The sequence below is a fragment of the Dermacentor silvarum genome, chromosome 4 (assembly GCF_013339745.2).
Source record: "Dermacentor silvarum isolate Dsil-2018 chromosome 4, BIME_Dsil_1.4, whole genome shotgun sequence".
Classification (NCBI taxonomy): Eukaryota; Metazoa; Arthropoda; class Arachnida; order Ixodida; family Ixodidae; genus Dermacentor; species Dermacentor silvarum.
The window spans coordinates 110,619,460-110,641,250 of record NC_051157.2 but is presented as its reverse complement, the minus strand read 5'-3'; the positions used below and the strand labels follow the sequence as shown (position 1 = coordinate 110,641,250).

The 21,791-nt window shown below is 47.4% G+C and overlaps 1 protein-coding gene across 1 annotated transcript; it reads right to left on the bottom strand.

The window, feature by feature from the left end:
- Positions 1-1,779: 1,779 nt before the first annotated feature.
- On the bottom strand, positions 1,780-21,284 carry LOC119448831 (isatin hydrolase). The gene is made up of 3 exons (XM_049666517.1): positions 21,046-21,284; positions 3,406-3,670; positions 1,780-2,094 (listed from the first exon to the last, which is right to left on the bottom strand). The coding sequence occupies exons 2-3, from the start codon at positions 3,556-3,558 to the stop codon at positions 1,780-1,782; spliced, it is 468 nt and encodes a 155-aa protein (XP_049522474.1). The 5' UTR covers positions 3,559-3,670; positions 21,046-21,284.
- Between the last annotated feature and the right edge of the window lie 507 nt (positions 21,285-21,791).

Here is a 21,791-nt window from a genome sequence, read left to right as displayed (position 1 = left end):
GCTCCACCTCCAAAACGTCACCGTGGCGCGCAGTTCCACATTTTATTTTGGCATAAGATTTTTGGACTTATCCTTGAAAAATGGTGTGGCAAGGTGATCGAAGGACATTACCAAGCTGCCAGATTTTATAGCAAGAATTTTAAGGGAAGCTGTGCTCAACGTTTTTTTTTTTTTTTACGATAGCGAAAATGTTTATGTTGATAGCAATTACATGGACACTCCACTCGCATTTCTGCCATCGCTGTCGCCCTGAGATTCCGTATAAATTCCACGACGAATAAAATCGTTGCCGCGCGCCGTATGCTCTATGTTCGAGTGAAAGGATGCGAGGGCGAGCCAGCGATCGCGGTTCAATTTTGTGCACGCAAGGGCAGGAAGCGGGAAGAAAGGGAGCCGTCTTCAAGCCGAGTGACCCACTCAGGGGGGAGGGTAGGGAGAGGGGAGGGGGACGCGTTTTATTCCGCGCCGCCCCAGGGACCACGCGCTCCCGCCGGACCACAAGGCTCCGGAGGGAGGGGGGGGGGTGTTAGGGAGGGGGAGTCCGCGTACTATGCCTATCTTGAAAGCCATATGCGGCGGGGGAAGAGTGCTTCCTCCCTTCCCTGTGTTTTCGTGCCTTCGTTCGCGTTGATGCGAGTGGCGGGACGAAGGTCAATTCGCTCGCTGCTGTGCCGCGCTTACTCACTACAGCGTTTTGACAGCGAGTTTTCGCGGTCATCGAGTGAGATGCGTTCATGTTCGCTTGTGTGTGCGTAACACCATGTTTGTTAATTTAGTTAGTGTGCTTATGTTTACAAGTTTATATGGCCGATAAATTTACTACCCTTTGTTCGTATAGAAGTCCTCTAGTTTGCTGTCGCAATCGATGCCCTTTATAACGTATAGCGACGCCTTTTATAACCTATGCAAGACTACATTTGAAATAGGCGTCAAAGAAATGTATCAAATATATTCTCCAATGACGTTCCCCAAACACACACACTGAGGTAGTTTATATGCCGATCGAAAATTGAAAAGAAGATGCCCACAATTTGTTTTCAAACTGAAGGTCAAAGTACCCGTTCTGAATTCAATGCTTAGTACCTATCGACTTAATACGGCCGGTTTACGCAAGAAATATTGAAACATCTACATATAATATAACCACTGTAAGAAAAAAATATAATGATATCCCAAACGGTTTCCAATATGCGTATTCTGTGGTTTTCCCTTGCAGTGCAATATATGTATATTTATGCATATAACAAGCATTGAGAAGAGGCCTGAAAGGTGCGTGACGTCAGCCGGAGTTGGGGCGAGATCGCCAAGTTTATGACGAAAAATGCCTCTTCTTTATTCGTTCATTCTAACTTTTTTATATATTTCCAGAAATTCATGGGTTAGCAAGATTGGGCTCAAGCCCCGCGGTATGGATTTTCCTTTGCAATCCCAGAAGTGTTATCCAGCAACCTTAGCTCAGCCTTTTAACCAGTAATCTATACACGCGTAACATAAACTAACTTTTATGCTATAGTGTTCTCGAAAACAACATGTACATCCGGTTTCTTCGAATTTCATTTACCATGGCCTTTATTCAGGAAAAAGTTCCGATGCTTTTTTTCGTAAACGCAGGTGCAAGCCATTTGCTATATTGGACATATTGCTAGCGTAGGAGGCCAGCCATCGCCAACATAATTTGCAAGCAAAACACATTGTGAATTCGGCACCATGGACCGAATAAAGAAACTACTTCACGAGATCTTTAGACGAGCATAGGATGAAAGTGTCAGGTTGTCGGCATCATGGTATTGTCGCCACAACGCGGGTGGGAGCCCCACTGGCACCAGGTATTCTCATGGGAAGTACGATGCCCAATGCCCCCGTGGCAGGCACCAAAGATAGATCGGCCAAATTTTCGATGCTGTACACGCTAGCGACAGCGAGTATCAGGTGCACGCTGGTTTCCGGGTAATGATCCAGCGACACCGCATCCACGCCGATTGCGTACGGACTTCGCTCTGTCGTCAGAAACGTGGCTGCCTCTGCTCCGAGTGCAGGAAAGTGTCGGTCTCCGTTCTCATCCAGTCCCATGTAAGCCGTTCGATTGGGCCAGAACTGAAAGTTGTCCACAACGAAGTAAGAGCACAGTTTAATTGGTCACTTGAATTTTAGATGCTTTAATTTCTTTTATCGCGAATGTCTTACTTACGTGTCACTTTTCTGCGTGTTTCCGCCTTTCTACTCCTTAACTGTGATTTTTTTATAGCTTTCTCTCTCTCTCGTTCATATTTCTCTACGCCTTATTTCGTGGACCTGTGCGCAGATGTAATGTCCCGGTTCCTTCCACAGCCCCACATGACGCTGGCGCAGTGCGTACAAATAAATTATAAATATCTATCCACATCATTATTCGAATCAAATAGACACAAGAATACAAGGTACTACAAAAGAACGCCAAAATAAAACGGGTAATGTGTAGACTCGGCACCATTTAAAACAATTTTGGTTTAAAATGACGATAAGTAATAGCTAATAGCACACAGCGTAGCAACCATTATAAGTCATATAAAAAGAAGTAGAACTTCATAAGAAAGATAGGAGAGGACACAGCGGTGCAGACAAGCCACAAAACATTGATTGGATGAGCACAATGTCTAATCGATCATACCGAGGAAAATGAAAAAGCACATAACACAAAAAAAGCCAAGTAACACCTGCCTAGAAATCTTGGAGCACGGAAATGTAGTACGGGTTACCAAGATTTCTAACTTGGAACTTTTTCTTTCTTAAGACAGTAATCCAGCGCTACTTTTTTTTTTTGACGAGGCCACAGAAAGACAGGACCGGATGGGCGCTGACTGCAAGTGTGTTTGCTGAAGCAGACACACGTTACATTTATCAAGAATCAAGGCACCCGTCAGCGTGCGTCCTGCCATGTTTTTCTGCGTTCTCGTCAAAAAAAGTAGCGCTGGTTTACTTTTTTAAGAAAGCAAGAAATGCATCACCAACTAGCCCCACAATTTGTTTTGGTAAATTGGAGGTACTTTTTTGTTAGTACAGAATGCAAGCATACTGCATTGAAATCACCTTAGCATGTCGCCTTCACCTGATGTTATGCTCATATCATCGAACGCCTTGACAACCTGATGTACAAAAACAGTGCAAGACGTTTTTTAACGACTGCCCTACCTATACGCTTGAGAGTGGCACTAGCGCTCATCACTAGCACGTATCAACAAGCAAATTATATTGTGGAGCTTACGAAGCTAAATTATGTGGCGGAAAACAGAATCATCGATAGTAAAACCTGATTATACCAACTCACATGTAGAGTAAAACATGCTCTTTATCGAACAGGCTTAACATATTACTTGTAATATCTAAAATGCGTTCCCTAAAACAATTTACAAGTTGGAAAGAAATTACTCTTGACTGTCCCGTCTGCAGAAGAAAGAAGCTGCCAGCGGGAACTTTTCCGTAGCGCCTTTCCCAGTCCTGTATGTCGGACACGGCGGTGATGTAGTTGGGATCAGCTTCCGCCTGTCGACGAATGTCTAGCTTCACGATGGGCACGTACATAAGCCGTTCAATGGGTATGTCTGCCACCGACCAGCCACCTTCGTGGAAGTGTAACGGCGCATCTATGTGTGTACCGCCATGGGTTGCCTCCGCGATGTTGTCAACCTGGACCCTGTCAAAACGAAAAATCAGTACGTGGACAAAGCACAAAAAAAGAAAGCGAGTGCCCTCGCGATGTTCGAAACTCTATAGATATACCTAGTTCGGCAATATGCGCTACAGGCAAACGTCTGCTTCATACCAGTATTCTTACGTCCGTCCTTGTTGCAGACACAGCTCTTAACAACGCCCACAATGGTGGTCACCTTCGCAAGAGATTATAGGCAACCAGCGATGAAACTTTGAAACAGCAACGTGACCTACCCTAGTGAGCGGAAGAAACAGTTTTCAGCAGCGCATGTGGCAATTCGGCGTCAAGAATTCCAGCGTTCAGCTAGAGGCACATGTGCCCCTCTTCTGACCCGACTGGGCACTAGCGTGCTAGCACATAGGAGCGTTTTCGCGCCTAGAAACCTGCATGGTCATGTACAGAGCTTGGGGGCGCGCATTGGGCTAAAGCACACATTGATACAGGTGCGCGTCTGTTATCGTGTGAACCTTCGTTACAACTTGTAGCCTTCTGACCGGACAGCTGCAGAAATTTCAGCTGCACACTCGAATTGCCTTCGCGCCTCCTGGACAGCGCTCGTTGAACATATAACAGTGCACATGAACGCACGAGAGGCCAGAGGTGCGTACAGAGAGGCATTTGATGACAAGCTGTCGACTAGAAGGCGGTTACAGAACAGTCGGCGCAACGCGAGTTTCTCTTTATAAAGGACTGCTGAGTTTCGTTTTGTTCCTCACCAAGTTCCTCATTTAAATTTTCGTTTTTTTTTCTTCGAAACCTTGCCGCCTAAGTGTTGCGTGTTCAATCTTCTTTCCAGTTATCGCACCTGAACCGACGTACCCGACAGTCAGAATGGCTTTAGATCTTACGTGAATGTCTGAAGCTGCACTGAAGTAGGCAAGTCCCAGTAGTAGTGTACTGCGATGGCATTGTTGTCTCGGTGTGAACGTCGTACTTCTATTTTTGTAGTTATTTTCACTTAAATTTGTCACTTCAAGGTCTCCACCGAAATTACATAGAAACTCAGCACACGCAATGCGCCAAAGTTGTTACATTTGGCACCTAATAGAAACAGGTATCTTAATTTATAACTAATACTTAACCAATACTAAAAAGGATATTATAGTTGTGTGATAGTAAAGAAGAAATAGGTTAGAAAAATAAATTCTCGAACCTTCTTCTTTGTAATTTACTGGTGTAGTGAAGAAGAGGAAGAAGTGCTCTTGCGTCTGTCGCTGTGTCGCTGTGCCCTGGCCTTTCAACCAAACTTCTTGCACGCTATGATGGTCCCTACCGCGTCATCGACCGTACCTCGGCTGTCAACTACGTTGTCGAGCCTGTGACGCCATCACACTACCTTAGACATCGCGGACGTGACACGGTTCATGTCAGCCGACTTAAGCCATACTATGACCCGCTGATCCTACCTACGCAGTAGGTCGCCAGGTTGGCTCATCTTCTCTCCCGGGGGCCATTGTAGTGAAGAAGAGGAAGAAGTGCTCTTGCGTCTGTCGCTGTGCGCACCATCAGCGTTCGTGGACTGCCTCGATTGCGTGAGACGTCTAATAAATCGTCATATCACACTGGGAATATTACTATTTCATGCTTTCTACGTGAAATAGTAATATTCAGGTTGGAATTCAAACTTTGTGCATGGATAGACATTATCGCTCTCAGACTCCCCGTGTCTAAGTAGGCTAGATTTATTTAACAGAAATTTATAGCCTTATAGAACTCTTTATTGGCAGCAGTTTAGTGACAGCATAGTATAAGTCCTTTTCTTGTAATTTGAGGTGGTTCGTTCGATTATTTGAACACATTTGATTCCGAAAGTATTGGTGCATCATGTTTATGTTCATTTTTTGTGTATTATAAAGGGGAGGTTGCGTTGTGGTCGGTGTCGCAAGTTTCGAGAACTTGATAAAACAGTTACATTTTTTTCCGTGGTACAGTAAAACAACATCCAAGCACCTACAGGCCCGACGTTACTGCAGCGCAGCATCTGAGATGACCTTCAAATTTGCAGTCTCTATACACTATTTGTTTAATTCAGCTTTTATGTAATTCAATACCTTAGCCACAGCCGAGGATGCAATAGTTGTGTTAAAGATTTCCTGCTTGTCCGGCTCGATTACTCGTTTTGAAGGGCTATGGATTATTTATTTTTGAGGCCAGAACGGCTACTACAAGTGATGTCACAAGCGAAAGGACGCAGTGGCACATACGAGGTTTGAGCAATTTCACTTTCCATGTACATTTGCATTGCTGCAAAGAGGCATGCAGGAATCCCCCGGTGCACACATCAGGCGGGCGTTTTGCACCATTCGTGGCTGGCCGTCGCTACCATCAACCAGCTGCGTCGCACCCGGCATTCCAGTCTCCCGCCACTGTGGAGGCCGCCGTTGCTATCCTGCGCTGGCTGCGCCTACACTTGCTGCGATACGAGGCCATGGCGCCTCAGCCCGACCAGGGAAACCATCGCTGTCACTACCTCAGGACATCGTCCTGGACACAATTCCCTATCATCGTCCTGGGCTATTCCCTCTCATTTCGCCGACAGTGGAGGGGCAGCATGGGGCGCTGCCATCAACAGCGGCCATCACCATCATGATGCCCGCTCCGGGGAATGCACCCACGTCACATAGTCGATCTTGCCTGAGGAGCTGGAAAGCAGCCGCGGCAGTTCGTCCCAGGAAACGGCCAAGTAAAAGTGCTGCTCCATGATTGTCTGCCTGTGTCTGTCTCTGAGAGCCCCAGCTGGCCGTTGTGGCGGGTATATATATATATATATATATATATATATATATATATATATATATATATATAGATTGTACTGAAGGGACTGGGCCATGGTGCTGGTGAAGGAAGAAGAAGATAAGCAACGCTTGCTCGCCCGCTTCGCCATAGCTCCCTTTTGACTTGTTTCAGTCTGCCGTTCTAACGCCAGATCGAGTGTTGCAAGGAAAACATCCCCATTGCATCTGGTGGAGGCGCTGGGTTTCTCTTCCACATCCTGGAACTCCGCAGTCGGACGCTACCAAGAGCTCCTGCGATGAATGATCCCGGACCGTCCCAGGCTGCTGCTCCCGTACCCCCGACCATTGTCTGCCCTGGCGTCGTCCGGCAGCGTGATCCTGCTATCTTTAACGGAGCAGAGGACCTCGACGTCGAGGACTGGCTCGCCGAATACGCCCGTGTAAGCGCATATAATAAGTGGTCCGACCGCGACAAGCTCACTAATGTAGGCTTTTATTTGACGGGCGTGGCAAACCTCTGGTTCAGAAATCATGAAACCAGTTTTACCACCTGGTCCGCTTTTGCAAGCACTTTGACTGAGGTTTTCGGCCGTCCCGCCGTTCGCCGCCTTCGTGCTGAGCAGCGATTGCGTGGTCGCGTTCAACGCACTGACGAGAGCTTTACCAGCTACATTGAAGACGTGCTCTCGCTCTGCCGGCGCGTCAACTCATCCATGGACGAAGCTGACAAGATCAAGCACGTCATGAAAGGCGTCGATGACCACGCCTTCCAGATGCTCGTCGCCAAGAGTCCCCGGACCGTTGCCGAGGTAATTCAGCTCTGTCAGGAGTACGACGAGCTGCGCAAGCAGCGTGCCACAACACGTTGTGCTGCTCAGCAGGATACCGCGGATCTCGCTCCCTTGGATTTTAGTCGCGACGCTGCCGACATTTCTGCTTTAATGCCGCAAATACAGCAGTTCATCCGCCAGGAAGTCGCGCGGCAACTGTCTCTGGCGACTAGCCCTCCTGAGCCGGTGACTTCCTTGGCTCCTTCGCTTCGTCAGGTGCTTCAAACGCAAGTTGCTGAGGCGCTACCAGCTGCCCCTCATCCGCAGCCCGTTGTTGGACCACTGACGTACGCTAACGTTGTCGCCCGGCCTTATGCTCCTCCGGCTCCTGACGCCTACCGGACCACCGGAACTTTCCATGTGCCGCCACCACCTTCACGCCCGGTTCCCGTTCCTTACTCGGCCGCTGGAGCCCCTGTCGTCAACCCATGGCGCACACCTGATAACCGGCCAATATGCTATTCCTGTGGTTTCCCGGGCCACGTAGCACGATTCTGCCGCCGTCGCAACTACCGTTTCCCTGACAGTGGGAGCGCCTCCGGCTACATGCCTGCTCGACTTCCGCGTCATGATGTGTCTACTCTTCCTCCGGACTCGTCTTCTAGTCGCCGCCCCTTCGATTCACGCCGGTCGCCCTCCCCACGTCGTCGATCCCTTTCCCCCATGGTTCGTCGCCTCAGTCCTGCCCGCGAGGAAAACTAACAGTCGCAGTTCCCGAGGCAAGAACTGCGTTTACGTCGAACATTTCAATGCCTCATTTTTCTCCTGCGAACGAAATTGAACTGTCCGTCGATGGCGTCACCGTACACGCACTTATTGACACCGGAGCCGCCGTTTCTGTTATTAGTCAAAAGTTTTGCCGCCATTTGAACAAAGTGACCACCCCACTGACTTATCTATCGCTGCGTACGGCAACATCGCATTGCATTCAGCCTTCAGCATCCTGCACAGCTCGGGTCGTCATTCAAGGCGTTTTGTATGTTGTCGAATTTGTCGTTCTATCCCGTTCCTCGCACGACGTCATTCTTGGATGGAACTTCCTATCTCTGAACCAAGCTGTTGTTGACTGCGCTCGTGCCGAACTTACGTTATCAGTGCCGTGCTTTGAGCCTGACGACCACCATTCTACTAAAGTTGTTGCTGCCACGGACATCGACATCGCACCTTTCTCAGCCGCTCTGGTCCCTGTGTCGTGTGACTCTGTCGCGAACTCATCTGTTTTGTTTACGCCGTCAGCCTCTTGTGCGAGCCGTCGGAACCTTCTGCTTCCTTTTGCTATCGTCACTTTTTGCGGCGGTTCTGCTGCCCTTTACGTGTGCAATCCCTCCGCGTGCCCTTCATCCATACTCCGCGGCGAGTGCTTGGGGAGCTCTGAATATTTCGACTGCACCCTCCCAGCCACCATGTTTGACGATGCGGCACCACTTCCGCTTTGCGCCGTCACTCCTCCTGGCGCGACCGATGCCCCTGTGGACGTCTTTGCTCATGCCGTCGACTCGGCACTCACACCTGTCCAGCACGAGGAAATTATCCAGCTCCTCCAGCGTTTTCGGGCCTCCTTCGACATTGGCCAACCGTCTTTGGGTCGAGCGTCAGCAGTCGTTCACCATATCGACACCGGTCAACAAACCCCTTTGCGCCAGCGTCCGTATCGTGTGTCGGTCGCTGAACGCCGGATCATCGACCAGCAGGTTGACGACATGCTGCAGCGTGGCATCATCCAGCCCTCTAACAGTCCCTGGGCATCTCCGGTTGTCCTCGTTAAAAAGAAAGACGGCTCCATAAGGTTCTGCGTCGACTATCGCCGCCTTAACCGCATAACGCGCAAAGATGTCTACCCTCTGCCGCGCATCGACGATGCCTTGGACAGCCTACAGGGTGCGGAATTCTTTTCTTCACTGGATCTGCGCTCCGGGTACTGGCAAGTGCCGATGGCAGAGGCCGATCGCCAAAAGACAGCCTTTGTAACACCTGATGGCCTATATGAATTCACCGTCATGCCCTTTGGCCTCTGCAACGCGCCTGCCACTTTCGAACGAATGATGGACACCATTCTCCGAGGCCTGAAGTGGAACACGTGCCTTTGCTACTTAGATGACATTGTAGTTTTTTCTACCGACTTTGCATCACACCTCAGCCGCCTCGAGCAAGTCCTTGCGTGCCTCACCGCTGCAGGACTGCAGCTAAATTTGAAGAAATGCCACTTCGGCGCTCGCAAGCTTACTATCCTCGGTCATGTGGTCTCAAAAGACGGTATCCTCCCGGACCCTACGAAACTTAGTGCTGTATCCGCGTTCCCCAAACCAACTACCCTGAAAGAGCTTCGCAGCTTCATCGGCTTATGCTCCTATTTCCGCCGCTTCGTCCGCAATTTTGCCTCCATAATCGCCCCCTTGACCGCGCTTCTTACCGGCCGTTCCGAGCTACCGGACACACGCATATATATATGCGTGTGTGTGTGTGTGTGTGTGTCAGTTGCGAGTCCGCGCCTGTGTGTTACCTTGTATCCTCGTTTCCTGTGTGTTCGCTGCAGTCTCATGATACAACCATTGTTTTCTGCTTCAAACTGAGTGTGCCTTTCCATTCATTTGAACAATCTGCAGCTCTTAGCAGGTATTAACTTACTGTGGGAAAGGGCATAGAAAGCACGTAGTGCAACACGACGTGAGCGCCTTCATTTGGCAAAGGCAACGAAATGTATGGTAATAAACAAAACGTATACACGCCAGTCGGGGGAAAAAAGTACCATTCTCAGCCAGTCTCTGTAACAAGGTCAGTCTGCCAAAAGGTGCTGGAATCGACTGCGTCGTTAGAAAGCCGGCGAACGGGGGAAACGTTGGTGGCGGCGAAAAAATAATTCCATATGTGAGCAATGTAGATATGAACAAGCACCACGGGCAAAGAAGTTGAGCAAAGCGCAATGCACGAGCTGAAACACAGGAAGGTGAAAAGCCTGGCGACAAGCGATGGCTCTCTAGCATTGGAAAAAACAGGATGGTGGTGTCGATGTACCACTGCGTGCGAGAGCTCAAAGTCAGAAGAAGCAGTTTACGATGTAATCCGACATCCGCGCGCAGCTGTTAGCACGGATGTCTGTCGAGAAGAGGTTCTATAAACTGTCAGTGTTGCAGTGTATTGTACACGTGTTCCTGCTAGAGAACGTGTCGCAACAAAGTTGAATGTGTTGCAGCTTCCTGCTGCCCCCCAAAGGCGCGTCTTTCACTGATCACGTCATTGCTGCTTCGGCGAAACAAGGAACGTTGATTGCAACCGCCTTACTTCAGAAATCGAGGCCATTTCTGACAATAAAAATTTACGCGGAGCGTTAGCTAACATTGGATAAGTAGTATCAGTTTTGTTGCGTGTAATAACTAGGCTCAGTGCATGTATTTTGTTTATATTTGTCGGAATGTCTTGTTGTATAGCTCCACTCAGTAATGTTGTATGGCCCGGAGGGTACACTGAATAACATTAATATAATTATTAAACAAAAAACGACTCTCGCGTTGTGTGAAGAGATGCTGTCCTGGAGATGGTGGTTTTGCACTGTCGCACATGAAAATGCATCGTTAGCGTGTATGGCACCGCTGGGTGAGACGAGACAACTCTTACCATGACGTATAACGATAAACATACCAATAATTAATCATCATCATGGCCGCCCTGCCTGACATACCGCAATAATGTTATGTTCTTTGCACCTTCTCTTAGCGAGAGCACAATAGCCACATGAACCGTCACCACAGTGAAATTTGTCTATCTTTTTAAATGCGTAAAAATGCGTAAGCATTTATATTCCTATACCCAACGAGGAAACCTGTCCGTCTGTCACGTAAGATGAACGTAATGGCTCATACTCCCGTGAACAATGGCTCACACTGCCGTGAGCAACGGCTCATACACCCGTAGCCAAGCAAAAATGCAATGGCTCATACCCCCGTAAGGCTGAGGCTACAAGTGCTCAGAAACGTGAAGCGAACAGTGCATACATTCATTGAAATCACCCATCCAACGCACAGAAGAACATACGTTTCCATAAATGACACGCTCAAAACGAGTATCCCAAACATAAATAGAGCATGCATACCCCCCTCAGCAGTTATAGTTGTGGTTTTGCAACAGCTTCGCTGGACATACGCACTCGGAGGTTGATGGCCGATGAAGGTTGCTAAGGGACAGATCTAGTCCGATAAATGTGATAAAATCAGACAAGGGTTAATAAGGGTCGGATGGTATTTCGTTAAGTTTGATAACGACCATATAAAGCTTTATAAGTGTTTATGCTGGTCGGATCAAGTTTGATAAGAATGATAATGACACCGCGTGGCGTGGACATGAGCAAGCACGTGGCACGAGGCTTACGCATACTTCGACAACTCCATTGTAGTTTGTGCTCGAATTTTTTTCGGTTCATTTTTTTTTCTGTTTCATTTTTGCTTACGGCCGAGACTTCTTACTCTGCCGGTACTCCCAGAGGTTATATTCATACACGCGTGGCTGCTTCGAAATCAGAAGGTGCATTCTCGATCGATCACCTTCGGGGTTATCAGTTTCACCCAGCATCATTGCGTAAGTGACAACCCAACAAAAAAACAGTTTCACCCGAAAGGCGAAGCATAAAATTGCGATAGCAAATTAGTAGTGAGCTACACGGAGTAAGGATAGTAGTTTTCTCGGCTGTATAAAGTTGGACACAGTCGCTTACTAACTGAATTAACAAGCATGGTGTCAGTGCGCCATAGCAAACATAAACAGATCACACTCAATCCGCATACAATCGCTGTCAAAACGCTGGCGTGAGCAAGAACGGTGTAGCAGCGAGAGAAGGTTCGTGTGGTCTATCGCTTCAACGGAAACTGAGCAGCTGAAACCGAGTGCATAGAAAGGGAGGAGCCGTGTTGCAGATCACTTTCAAGATATGGTGCGCGCTACCGCCCGACGCCGCGCAATGTACAAGTACGCAGTTGCTCGCAGAGCAGAAGCCGCTACCCCTCCTTCCCGCCCTGCCTTCCCGCTTTCCTCCTTTCGCGTGGGAAATTGAGTAGCCAGTTCTCCTTGTGCCAGGTAGCAAGATACGTATTTAGTGCCGCAGCTAAACGTCGCCTCCCCTCCCTCCTTCCTGTTCCCTCACGCCCTTCGCGCGACGGAAGAAGTCGCGTTTGCTCTCCGCCGTGCGTTCGCTCCCTATGAAAAGCGTGCCTTATTCGCACGGCTTCACTCGCATGCAGCAATGGGCACGCTGCGACTATCTTATCGCTGTTGGATTTTATATGGAACCTCACAGCGACGGCGACAGCGATGGCAGCGACGACGCTGATGGCAGAAAGCCGCTTGGAGTGTCCATACAATTGCTATCACAATTATAAATAATTAAAAGGCACGTATTCGTAGCTCTTTTAACTCGAAGTTAGTATATTGTGGACCTACATCTTAGGATCATTCCTCACGTCCAGAAACGTGTCAACTGAGGAGCTTTATAAATAAGAAACAACAGTTTTCAGTTTTATCTCGAACAGTATGGCAATGGCAGTAATGGAGCAATGGAACCGCCCGTCATGTGATGCACGTAGAGAGCTGTGTTCACTGAAGGCGAGAAGTGTGTTAACAGGAACCGTACAATATTTTTGAAATAATGTCAATGTGCTGAGACCAAGAACGTTGAAAGAAGTTCATTTTTAACCTCCTTGGCTGAGACTGATGAAGTAATAAACAGCTTTCCATAAATCAAAACAACCGACTGGTATATCATCATCATCATCATCATCATCATCATCATCATCATCATCATCATCATCATCAGCCTATATTTATGTCCACTGCAGGACGAAGGCCTCTCCCTGCGATCTCCAATTGCCCCTGTCTTGCGCTAGCGTATTCCAACTTGCGCCTGCGAATTTGCTAACCTCATCATCCCACCTGACTTTCTGCCTTCCTCGACTGCGCTTCCCTTCTCTTGGTATCCATTCTGTAACCCTGATGGTCCACCGGTTATCCATCCTACGCATTACATGGACTGGTATATAACCCGCCCTAAAGCTCGAAGCTCTTAGTGAAGGCAATTTTTCAAGCAAAGCTTGTATTGCTTCACTCGTGTCGGCGTCGGAGTTGATGCTGGCGTTGATGTTGGCGTACGAAAACACCCAAGCCGCGCAAAAATAAAAATTTCTCGTCCGGCTGCAAGACCACCACGTTAACCGATTCAGCCACTGTCGGCTCATTTATACGCGCCGTTTCAAGCGGAGTTTTATATGCATGAAGAAGTAGACGAGGGGCCCGCAGCTGGCGCGCGCGATCACACCATACCCCCAGCCAATTACAGACGTCCCCTCCCTCTGGAGGAGGAAAAAGCCGGCAGATCCCACGCCCTGTGGTAATCGATATTATGCGAAGCAGTGTGCGGGGAACCTACCAAGTTAACGAAATGACCATGAGAGCACCAACACGTACGCCGATCTTTCATGACCTACTTGACACGCATGTAATGACATTCATGTCATGAGCCCTCAGGAGTTCCTTTAGCTACACCTAAGAGACCTTAGGGTGAAAACCTTAGTCATACTCGTGACTATGACTTCTGCCACCATACTTTAGTGTTTCCTTGAAGAAGACGACGAGGTTGGCCTATGCGAACGCGCCTCACATGGGCTCATGCTTTTCACCTCTATATCTGCTGAATTACTTTCCGTATCGACCTCACACCAACATCAGTCAGCGCCGCAAGTGAAGAGGCATCTTTCGAGACGACTCTCAGGCCAGTCCACCAAATCTTACGGACTTTACCGACGTTTTTGTTTCGACGTGTACGGCTAGGGCTAGCGCTTGCTTGGCACACAGCATGGATGCGGACACACCGCCCCAGCAGCACGTGCTTATGGACACGTCAGAAAACGGCCCAGTAACGTCAGAATCCTCCAAAGAGCCGAAAAATGACGATCCATGGATCACAGTAAAGAGTAGGAAGTCGAAATGCACGCCGAGCAAAACACCAGAAAATAAATCTATGTCAACTACGACACAGGAGACGCAACACGCCCAACCGACAGCCGCACCGGTGCACAGACGACTCCCTCTGCTACCGAAAAATGATTACAAGGTGATTTTCCGCCCTCGAGAAACTTTTACGTTTGCTAGGTGGCAGACGGATCAAATCGCCAACAGCATCAAAAGGGCGAGTAATCAGCCAATCAGAGCGTGCACGCAAACCATGATCGTAAGAATAGAGCCACAACAAAACATCGCCATCGCGAGCGTACCCGACAGAGATTATGCGATCAAGCTAATCGGAATCAAATCACTACAACTTGGAGAGAAAGAATACGCAGTCACCGCATACGCAGCAACGCCTGACAACTCGGGCAAAGGTGTCATCCACGGCATAACCCCTGGAACCTCCGTAAGGACTCTGATGGAAGGACTTTACGCGCCAGGACATGCAGTCCTGTATGTTAGAATGCTAGGTACTACCCACTCGGCTCTCATCACTTTCGAAGGGGAAGAAGTGCCTTTCGTCGTGTATTACATGGACGGGGAAAAACGCTGTTACTTGTACCGCTCCGCGAAACAACTATGTCAACTGTGTCGCACGGTGGGACACCGCGCAGACGTGTGCCCTCAACCAGACGTGAACCTGTGTGCAAAGTGTGGTACGGCCAACCCTGCGCAAGATCATGAGTGCACTCCAAAGTGCGCCCTATGCCAGGGCGAACACCTCACGGCTGCAAGGGATTGTCCCGAAAGATACCGATATCAATCCAAGAAAACAGCAGACCAAAGGGAATCGCAGCCCACCATTCGCCAGCCACAGAACTCCTCTCGGGCGGGAACACGATCGAAATCTCGGTCAAGATCCCGACACAGGTCGACGTCCCATGCCAGGCATATAGCAGAGCCAGGGCAGCAGAAATCGACAAACTCGCAGGTGAGCTGGTCACAACATTGTTTTCCGTCTCTCACTGTTCGTGATCCCAACTCTGCAGACAAAATCATAACCATCCCCACTTTCATAGACGAACTCCGTAAACAACTCAAAGAGGACAGAGAGACACACACATGGGAGTTAAAAGAGACTAGGGAAATTTACATTAGAGAAATAGAAAAAATCTAAGAAAGACACGCAAAAAAAATGAAAGAGGCCAAAGATGAGATAAAAGCCGCAAAGGAAGAAATAGCCAAACTAAGAGCTTCGCTAACGGAAAGTCAGGCTGTAGCGACCACCTGCAAGGAGCATCTCACTTCTCTGTCATCGGAATCAAACTCCCTCCCCAATACCACTCCGTCGTCCGTCGAAATGTTTCACCAGATGGAAACTTCCCTGTCGCAAAAGCTACAACAACAGCTGCAGCTGCAGGAACAGCGTCAGATGCAGCAGCTTCAACTTTTCTTCCACGAAAAACTTCAGGAACAGCTTCTCGCCTTCCGCGAGCAGCTAGCGAACAATCTTACTGTTAAAGGAAAGAAAAGAAAGAAGCCGAAAGCGAACTCAAGCATCGAGGATCTGGATAGGTCCATGGAGAACGCACCATTACCCCACGATGGCGAGTAAGCGCAATAATCACGCACAAGAACTCCGTGCATGGCAGTGGAATTGCAGAAACTTCTCAAGAAAAAAAGCCACACTACAACAATACATAAAAACCGCAACAACTCCACCGCAGGTTATCGCATTACAGGAAAAAGGTACGAGGCCCACCATGTCCGGATATGAAACGTATATGGCGAAGACAGATACACGTGTAGCAGTGCTTGTCTCCCGCAGGCTGACGGCAATAGGCCGCACACTGGATGGTAGTGAGATTGACCACGTATTTATAGAAATTCTGCCGGCAGACAAGAAGGCACGCAGCGTCTTCGTCCTAAACATATATAGCCCACCAAAAAAATGCGGTGAAAATTTTCATTACCTCATCAGATCGGCACTCAAGGAGGCGAAAAACAACACGCTGCTTGTGCTAGGCGACTTCAACGCGATGCATCCGACTTGGGGTTACAACCTCACTTCAAAGAAAGGAAACACCATCCACTCGCTCATTCAAAAACACGCACTCACACTCCTCACAGAGCCAGACTTTCCAACTGGAGTGGGAAATAGTGTATCAAGGGACACATGTCCGGACCTTACCATGATCAAGAACCACGAAAAGGCTACATGGAGTAATATGGCAGAAACGCGGTGTAGTGACAACCACATCCTGGAGGTTACCATTTCGCTCAAGCATACGCGCGAACGCATCAGTCAGATCTTATTGACGGATTGGACGGCATTTCGTAAAGCGAGAGTTCAACAAAATAGAGAAAAGGAGGATATCACATCGCTGCAACAGTGGACGAGTGAGCTCAAGGAGTCGATCAGGCAACACTCAAAGCAGATGCAACTCACCACTGAAAATCTGGTGGTAGACCCACATCTCGTGCATATGTGGGACGCTCGTAGAGGCCTTTTGAAAAGATGGCGCAAACAAAAACATAATAGAAAGCTAAAATTGCGCATAGCTGCTCTTACACAACAGGCGGAAGAATACTCTACTGTCTTGGTGCGCCAAAACTGGCAACAAATGTGCGCCAGCCTGAGCGGAAGGCTCAGCTCGTCTAAAACGTGGGCAATCCTAAAACACCTACTGGACCCAACCAAAAGCAAGCAACAAACCTCGCACACAATCAGACGCATACTTCGCAACCAACCGGGGTCGGATGAAGATATTCTGCGAGGGCTAGAGGCAAAATACATCGGCGATCACACACGGAAACAAACATCTATACCAAAATATAGTGGGAAGCCAAATGAAGACCTAGATCGCCCATTTGAAATCACGGAAGTCTGGACAGCGCACCACTCCCTAACTCGAAACACAACACCCGGACAAGATGGGCTCACAAACAAAATGCTGAGAAACCTGGATGACAACTCAATAGAAGCCCTAACGACTTTCTTTAATACCCATTGGGAAGCGGGAACACTACCAAATGAATGGAAACACGCGCACATAGTACTCATACCAAAACCGGGCAAGCCTCCAGCTCTCACCAACATGCGACCCATATCGCTGACGTCATGCCTGGGGAAGCTTTTCGAAAACGCTGTGCTCAATCGCCTGAGGCCTTACGTGGATGACACGGGTTTCTTTCCTGACACGATGTACGGCTTCAGGCCGCATTTTTCGACTCAAGACATACTACTCCAATTGAAGGAAGAAGTACTGGACCATGTCACCACACATGTAAAATGCATACTCGCACTGGACCTTAAAGGCGCATTTGATAACGTAGCTCATGAGGCCATCCTAAAAAACTTATCGCAACTAAATTGCGGCGAACGAATCTACAACTACATTCGAGCATTCTTAACGGACCGCACGGCAACGGTAGGCGTGGATACCCTCAGAACAATATAGAAAAAGGTTCCAAATAGAGGCGCTCCTCAAGGATCAGTCTTATCGCCTTTTCTCTTCAACGTCACCATGAAAAACCTCCCAGACCATCTAGAGAAGATTCCGCACCTTCGTCACGCAATATATGCGGATGACATCACCATTTGGACAACTCGAGGCTCGGATGGGAAAAAACAGGACGCACTGCAAGTGGCGGCAGACGCTGTCACCGAATACGCCAAAGAGTGCAACCTGGAATGCTCCCCAGAAAAATCCGAGCTCCTCGTTCTCAAAAAGAAATCAAGAAAAAAAAGCACAGAGAGAGAGGCCATAGAAATACACCTAAACCAAAAACCTATACCCAGAGAACAAACACTCCACATATTAGGTGTCTCCATGCGAAATAGTGGTCGCAATAACCACACTGTAAACGCACTAAAACAAACTGCCTACAGCGTAGCTCGCATGATTAATAGAGTTGCCAGTCGCAGACATGGCATGAAGGAAGAAGACTTATTACGCTTGACTCAGGCCCTTATCGTCAGTATAGTCACGTACGCGACACCTTATCTGAACTTAACATCATCAGAAAAAGCCCAAATAAATGTGTTACTGCGGAAAGCGTACAAACAAGCCCTCGGCCTTCCTCCAGGCACCGGAACAACGAAACTTCTATCCCTGGGCATCCACAACACCTTAGAAGAACTAATTGAAGCACACCGACATGCGCAAATCACGCGCCTCAGCCTCACTAGAACAGGCAGAGCAACACTTCGAAGGTTGCAATACCCCGTGGCGACTACCAACAATCAAGAAGTACTCCGCAAGTCCCTACACGAGCAAATAATGGTGGCGCCTCTTACGCGTAACATGCACCCGGAATATCACTTGGGCAGGAGAAAAGCACGTGCAATAGCAATAGAAAGGAGATAGGGCATTTTTGCTGAGTCATGCTGATGACTATGACTTCTATCAGCATCCTGTAGGGTTTCCTTCACTTAGTACCCACGCCAGAATCCATTTCAGTGGCTTTTGAGTGTTAATCTTTTTTCGCTGAGTCATTGTGTTTTTTGCTGAGTCATGCTCATGACAATGATTTCTACCATCATCATTGAGTGTTTGCTTCACTTAGTACCCTCGTCCGTACCCATTTAAGTGGTCTCTGAGTGTCAATAATTTTTAGGTGAGTCATTATCATTTTTTCTCAGTCATGCTCATGACTATGACGTCTACCATCATTCTTTAGTGTTTCCTGCACTTAGTACCCATGTCCGAACCTATTTCAGTGGTTTTTGAGTGTTAATCTTTTTCGCTGGGTCATTGTCATGACCTATATGACACGCATGCCATGACATTTATGTCATGACTTATCATTTATGTTCATCATATACTCTTGTCATAGTATGTCAATTTTGTTACATACGAAGTTAACGAAACGACCAGGAGAGCACAAAGTCGTTGGCGGCGAAATAGTTAGATAGATAGATAGATAGATAGATAGATAGATAGATAGATAAATAGATAGATAGATAGATAGATAGATAGATAGATAGATAGATAGATAGATAGATAGATAGATAGATAGATAGATAGATAGATAGATAGATAGATAGATCATCATCATCATCAGCCTATATTTTATGTCCACTACAGGACGAAGGCCTCTCCTGCAATCTCAATTTACCCCTGTCTTGCGCTAGCGTATTCCAACTTGCGCCTGCAAATTTCCTAACTTCATCATCCCATCTGGTTTTCTGCCGACCTCGACTGCGCTTCCCTTCTCTTGGTATCCATTCTGTAACCCCAATGGTCCACCGGTTATCCATCCTACGCATTACATGGCCTGCCCAGCTCCATTTCTTCCGCTTAATGTCAACTAGAATATCGGCTATCTCCGTTTGTTCTCTGATCCCCACCGCTCTCTTCCTGTCTCTTAACGTTAGTCCTAAAATTTTTCGTTCCATCGCTCTTTGTGCGGTCCTTAACTTGTTTTCGAGCTTCTTTGTTAACCTCCAAGTCTCTGCCCCATATGTTAGCACCGGTAGAATGCAATGATTCTACACTTTTCTTTTCAACGACAGTGGTAAGCTCCCAGTAAGGATTTGGCAATGCCTGCCGTATGCACTCCAACCCAATTTTATTCTTCTGTAAATTTCTTTCTCGTGATCAGGGTCCCCTGTGAGTAATTGACCTAGATAAACCTACTCCTTTACAGACTGTAGAGGCTAACTGGCGATCCTGAATTCTTGTTCTCTTGCCAGGCTATTGAACATTATCTTTGTCTTCTGCATATTCATTGTCAACCACACACTTGCACTTTTTCGATTAAGGTCCTCAATCATTTGTTGTAATTCGTCTCCATTGTTGCTGAATAGGGCAATGTCATCTGCAAATAAAGGTTGCTGGGATATTCGCCGTTGATTCTCACTCCTAAGCCTTCCCTGTCTAAAAGCTTCAATACTTCGTCTAAGCATGCAGTGAATAACATTGGACTGACTGTGTCTCCTTGCCTGACCCCTTTCTTGATAGGTATCTTTCTACTTTTCTTGTAGAGAACCAGAGTTGCTGTGCAATCGTTGTAGATATTTGCCAAGATATTCACGTAAGCCTCATTTACTCCTTGATTACACAATGACTATGACGTCTGGTATCACTATCGAATCAAATGCTTTTTCATAATCTATGAAAGCCATGTAGAGAGGTTGATTGTACTACACAGATTTCTCTATAACTTCATTTATGACTGGATATGATCAATCGTAGAATATCCCTTCCTGAAGCCCGCTTGTTCTCCTCTTAATAACTTCCTTCATACCCCAGTGTGTTACTTCATCTGTCAGGCCCTATCTTGTGTTTGGAATTCTGTGTACAATATTAGCAACACATAAAGGCAATTCTAAACTCTTTTATCGTAAAAGCGAGCCCTCGGCCACGATGACACTGACTGCCATCCAAGCGACCTACTGTAAGCAGATTCCCCTTCTTGTTCGCACTGAATCCCACCTAGCACATATGAAGCCGGTGAAGCATGCATGTATGATGGACATTTATCTACGCATTCTAACCACTGTACTCTAAAGGAAGTCGAAGTTTCGCCGGATGCGGCTTCGAGGAAGAGCTTGTCTTAATGGATCCTTCGTATGTTTAACATCAACCACATACGTCCGACTTACCTGGAAAGAAATATTAAGAAATACGTTGAATAGTTGCCCGTACGCCAGATGTATATTTAAACACTCGGAATGCAAAAAAATGCCCTTCTGGGTATATTTACACGGATGTTTAACATTCAAAAATAACAAAGTTGCACTGCAGTCCAATATTCTCACACCTTCTCTAGATGCATAACCTGGAGTTGTGACTTTCTGGCGATAATTCCTACCAATGATTATTGCTGACAATAATTATAATTAGGCGGACTGTCTTACCATGGAACACCCGGGCTCGGGTCTTTATAGATTTCTTTTTGCAGAAAAAATGTTTTGCCGTCCGTCCAATATATGGTCTCATTGGTATAATTCTGTGTCAAGTCAACGAGCTTGGCATGTTTCAGTCGTTCAATCAAAGACTCAGACTTTCCTTGCGTGCAGGTGATCTTCCCATATACTTCGCCAAAAACACACGACGTCCAGCCTGCCAAGAACAGAAAGTACCAGTCGAAGAAGGGCATCTGCAACACAGACGGGGCATACTCTGTAATCACGTTCATGTAAAAGCTATCGCATGTACTTCACCTTGAACAAGTGCTTCAAAGCGTCTCTCGCGGAAAAACTAGCGATAAGGAATAAATGGGAAACGGAATGCAAAATTCAAGAACATTCTTCTGTAACAGCGGTGCCTTGCGACAACATACCATCATAACATGAGATAAGAAATGAGCTAAGAGCGCAGTTTGATTATCTGAGGCCCTTTCTTCATTGCGTTGATGGCCAACAAAGACGGAAGACAATGAGCACTCAAACAATCAGACATCAGCCTTCTATCAACATCCACCATAATAGTCCGGCTCCCCTCAAGCAGGGCCGATATATAACGCTATGGTTCTTTGAATGCAATTAATTACAATGTAAGAACTTACGTGACTTGTCGTCTTCATCTGATTACCATGATAACGAACATGGAAAGAAAAAAGTTTCTTACATAACGATCATTTTCATCCACCGATCAGGGAAAT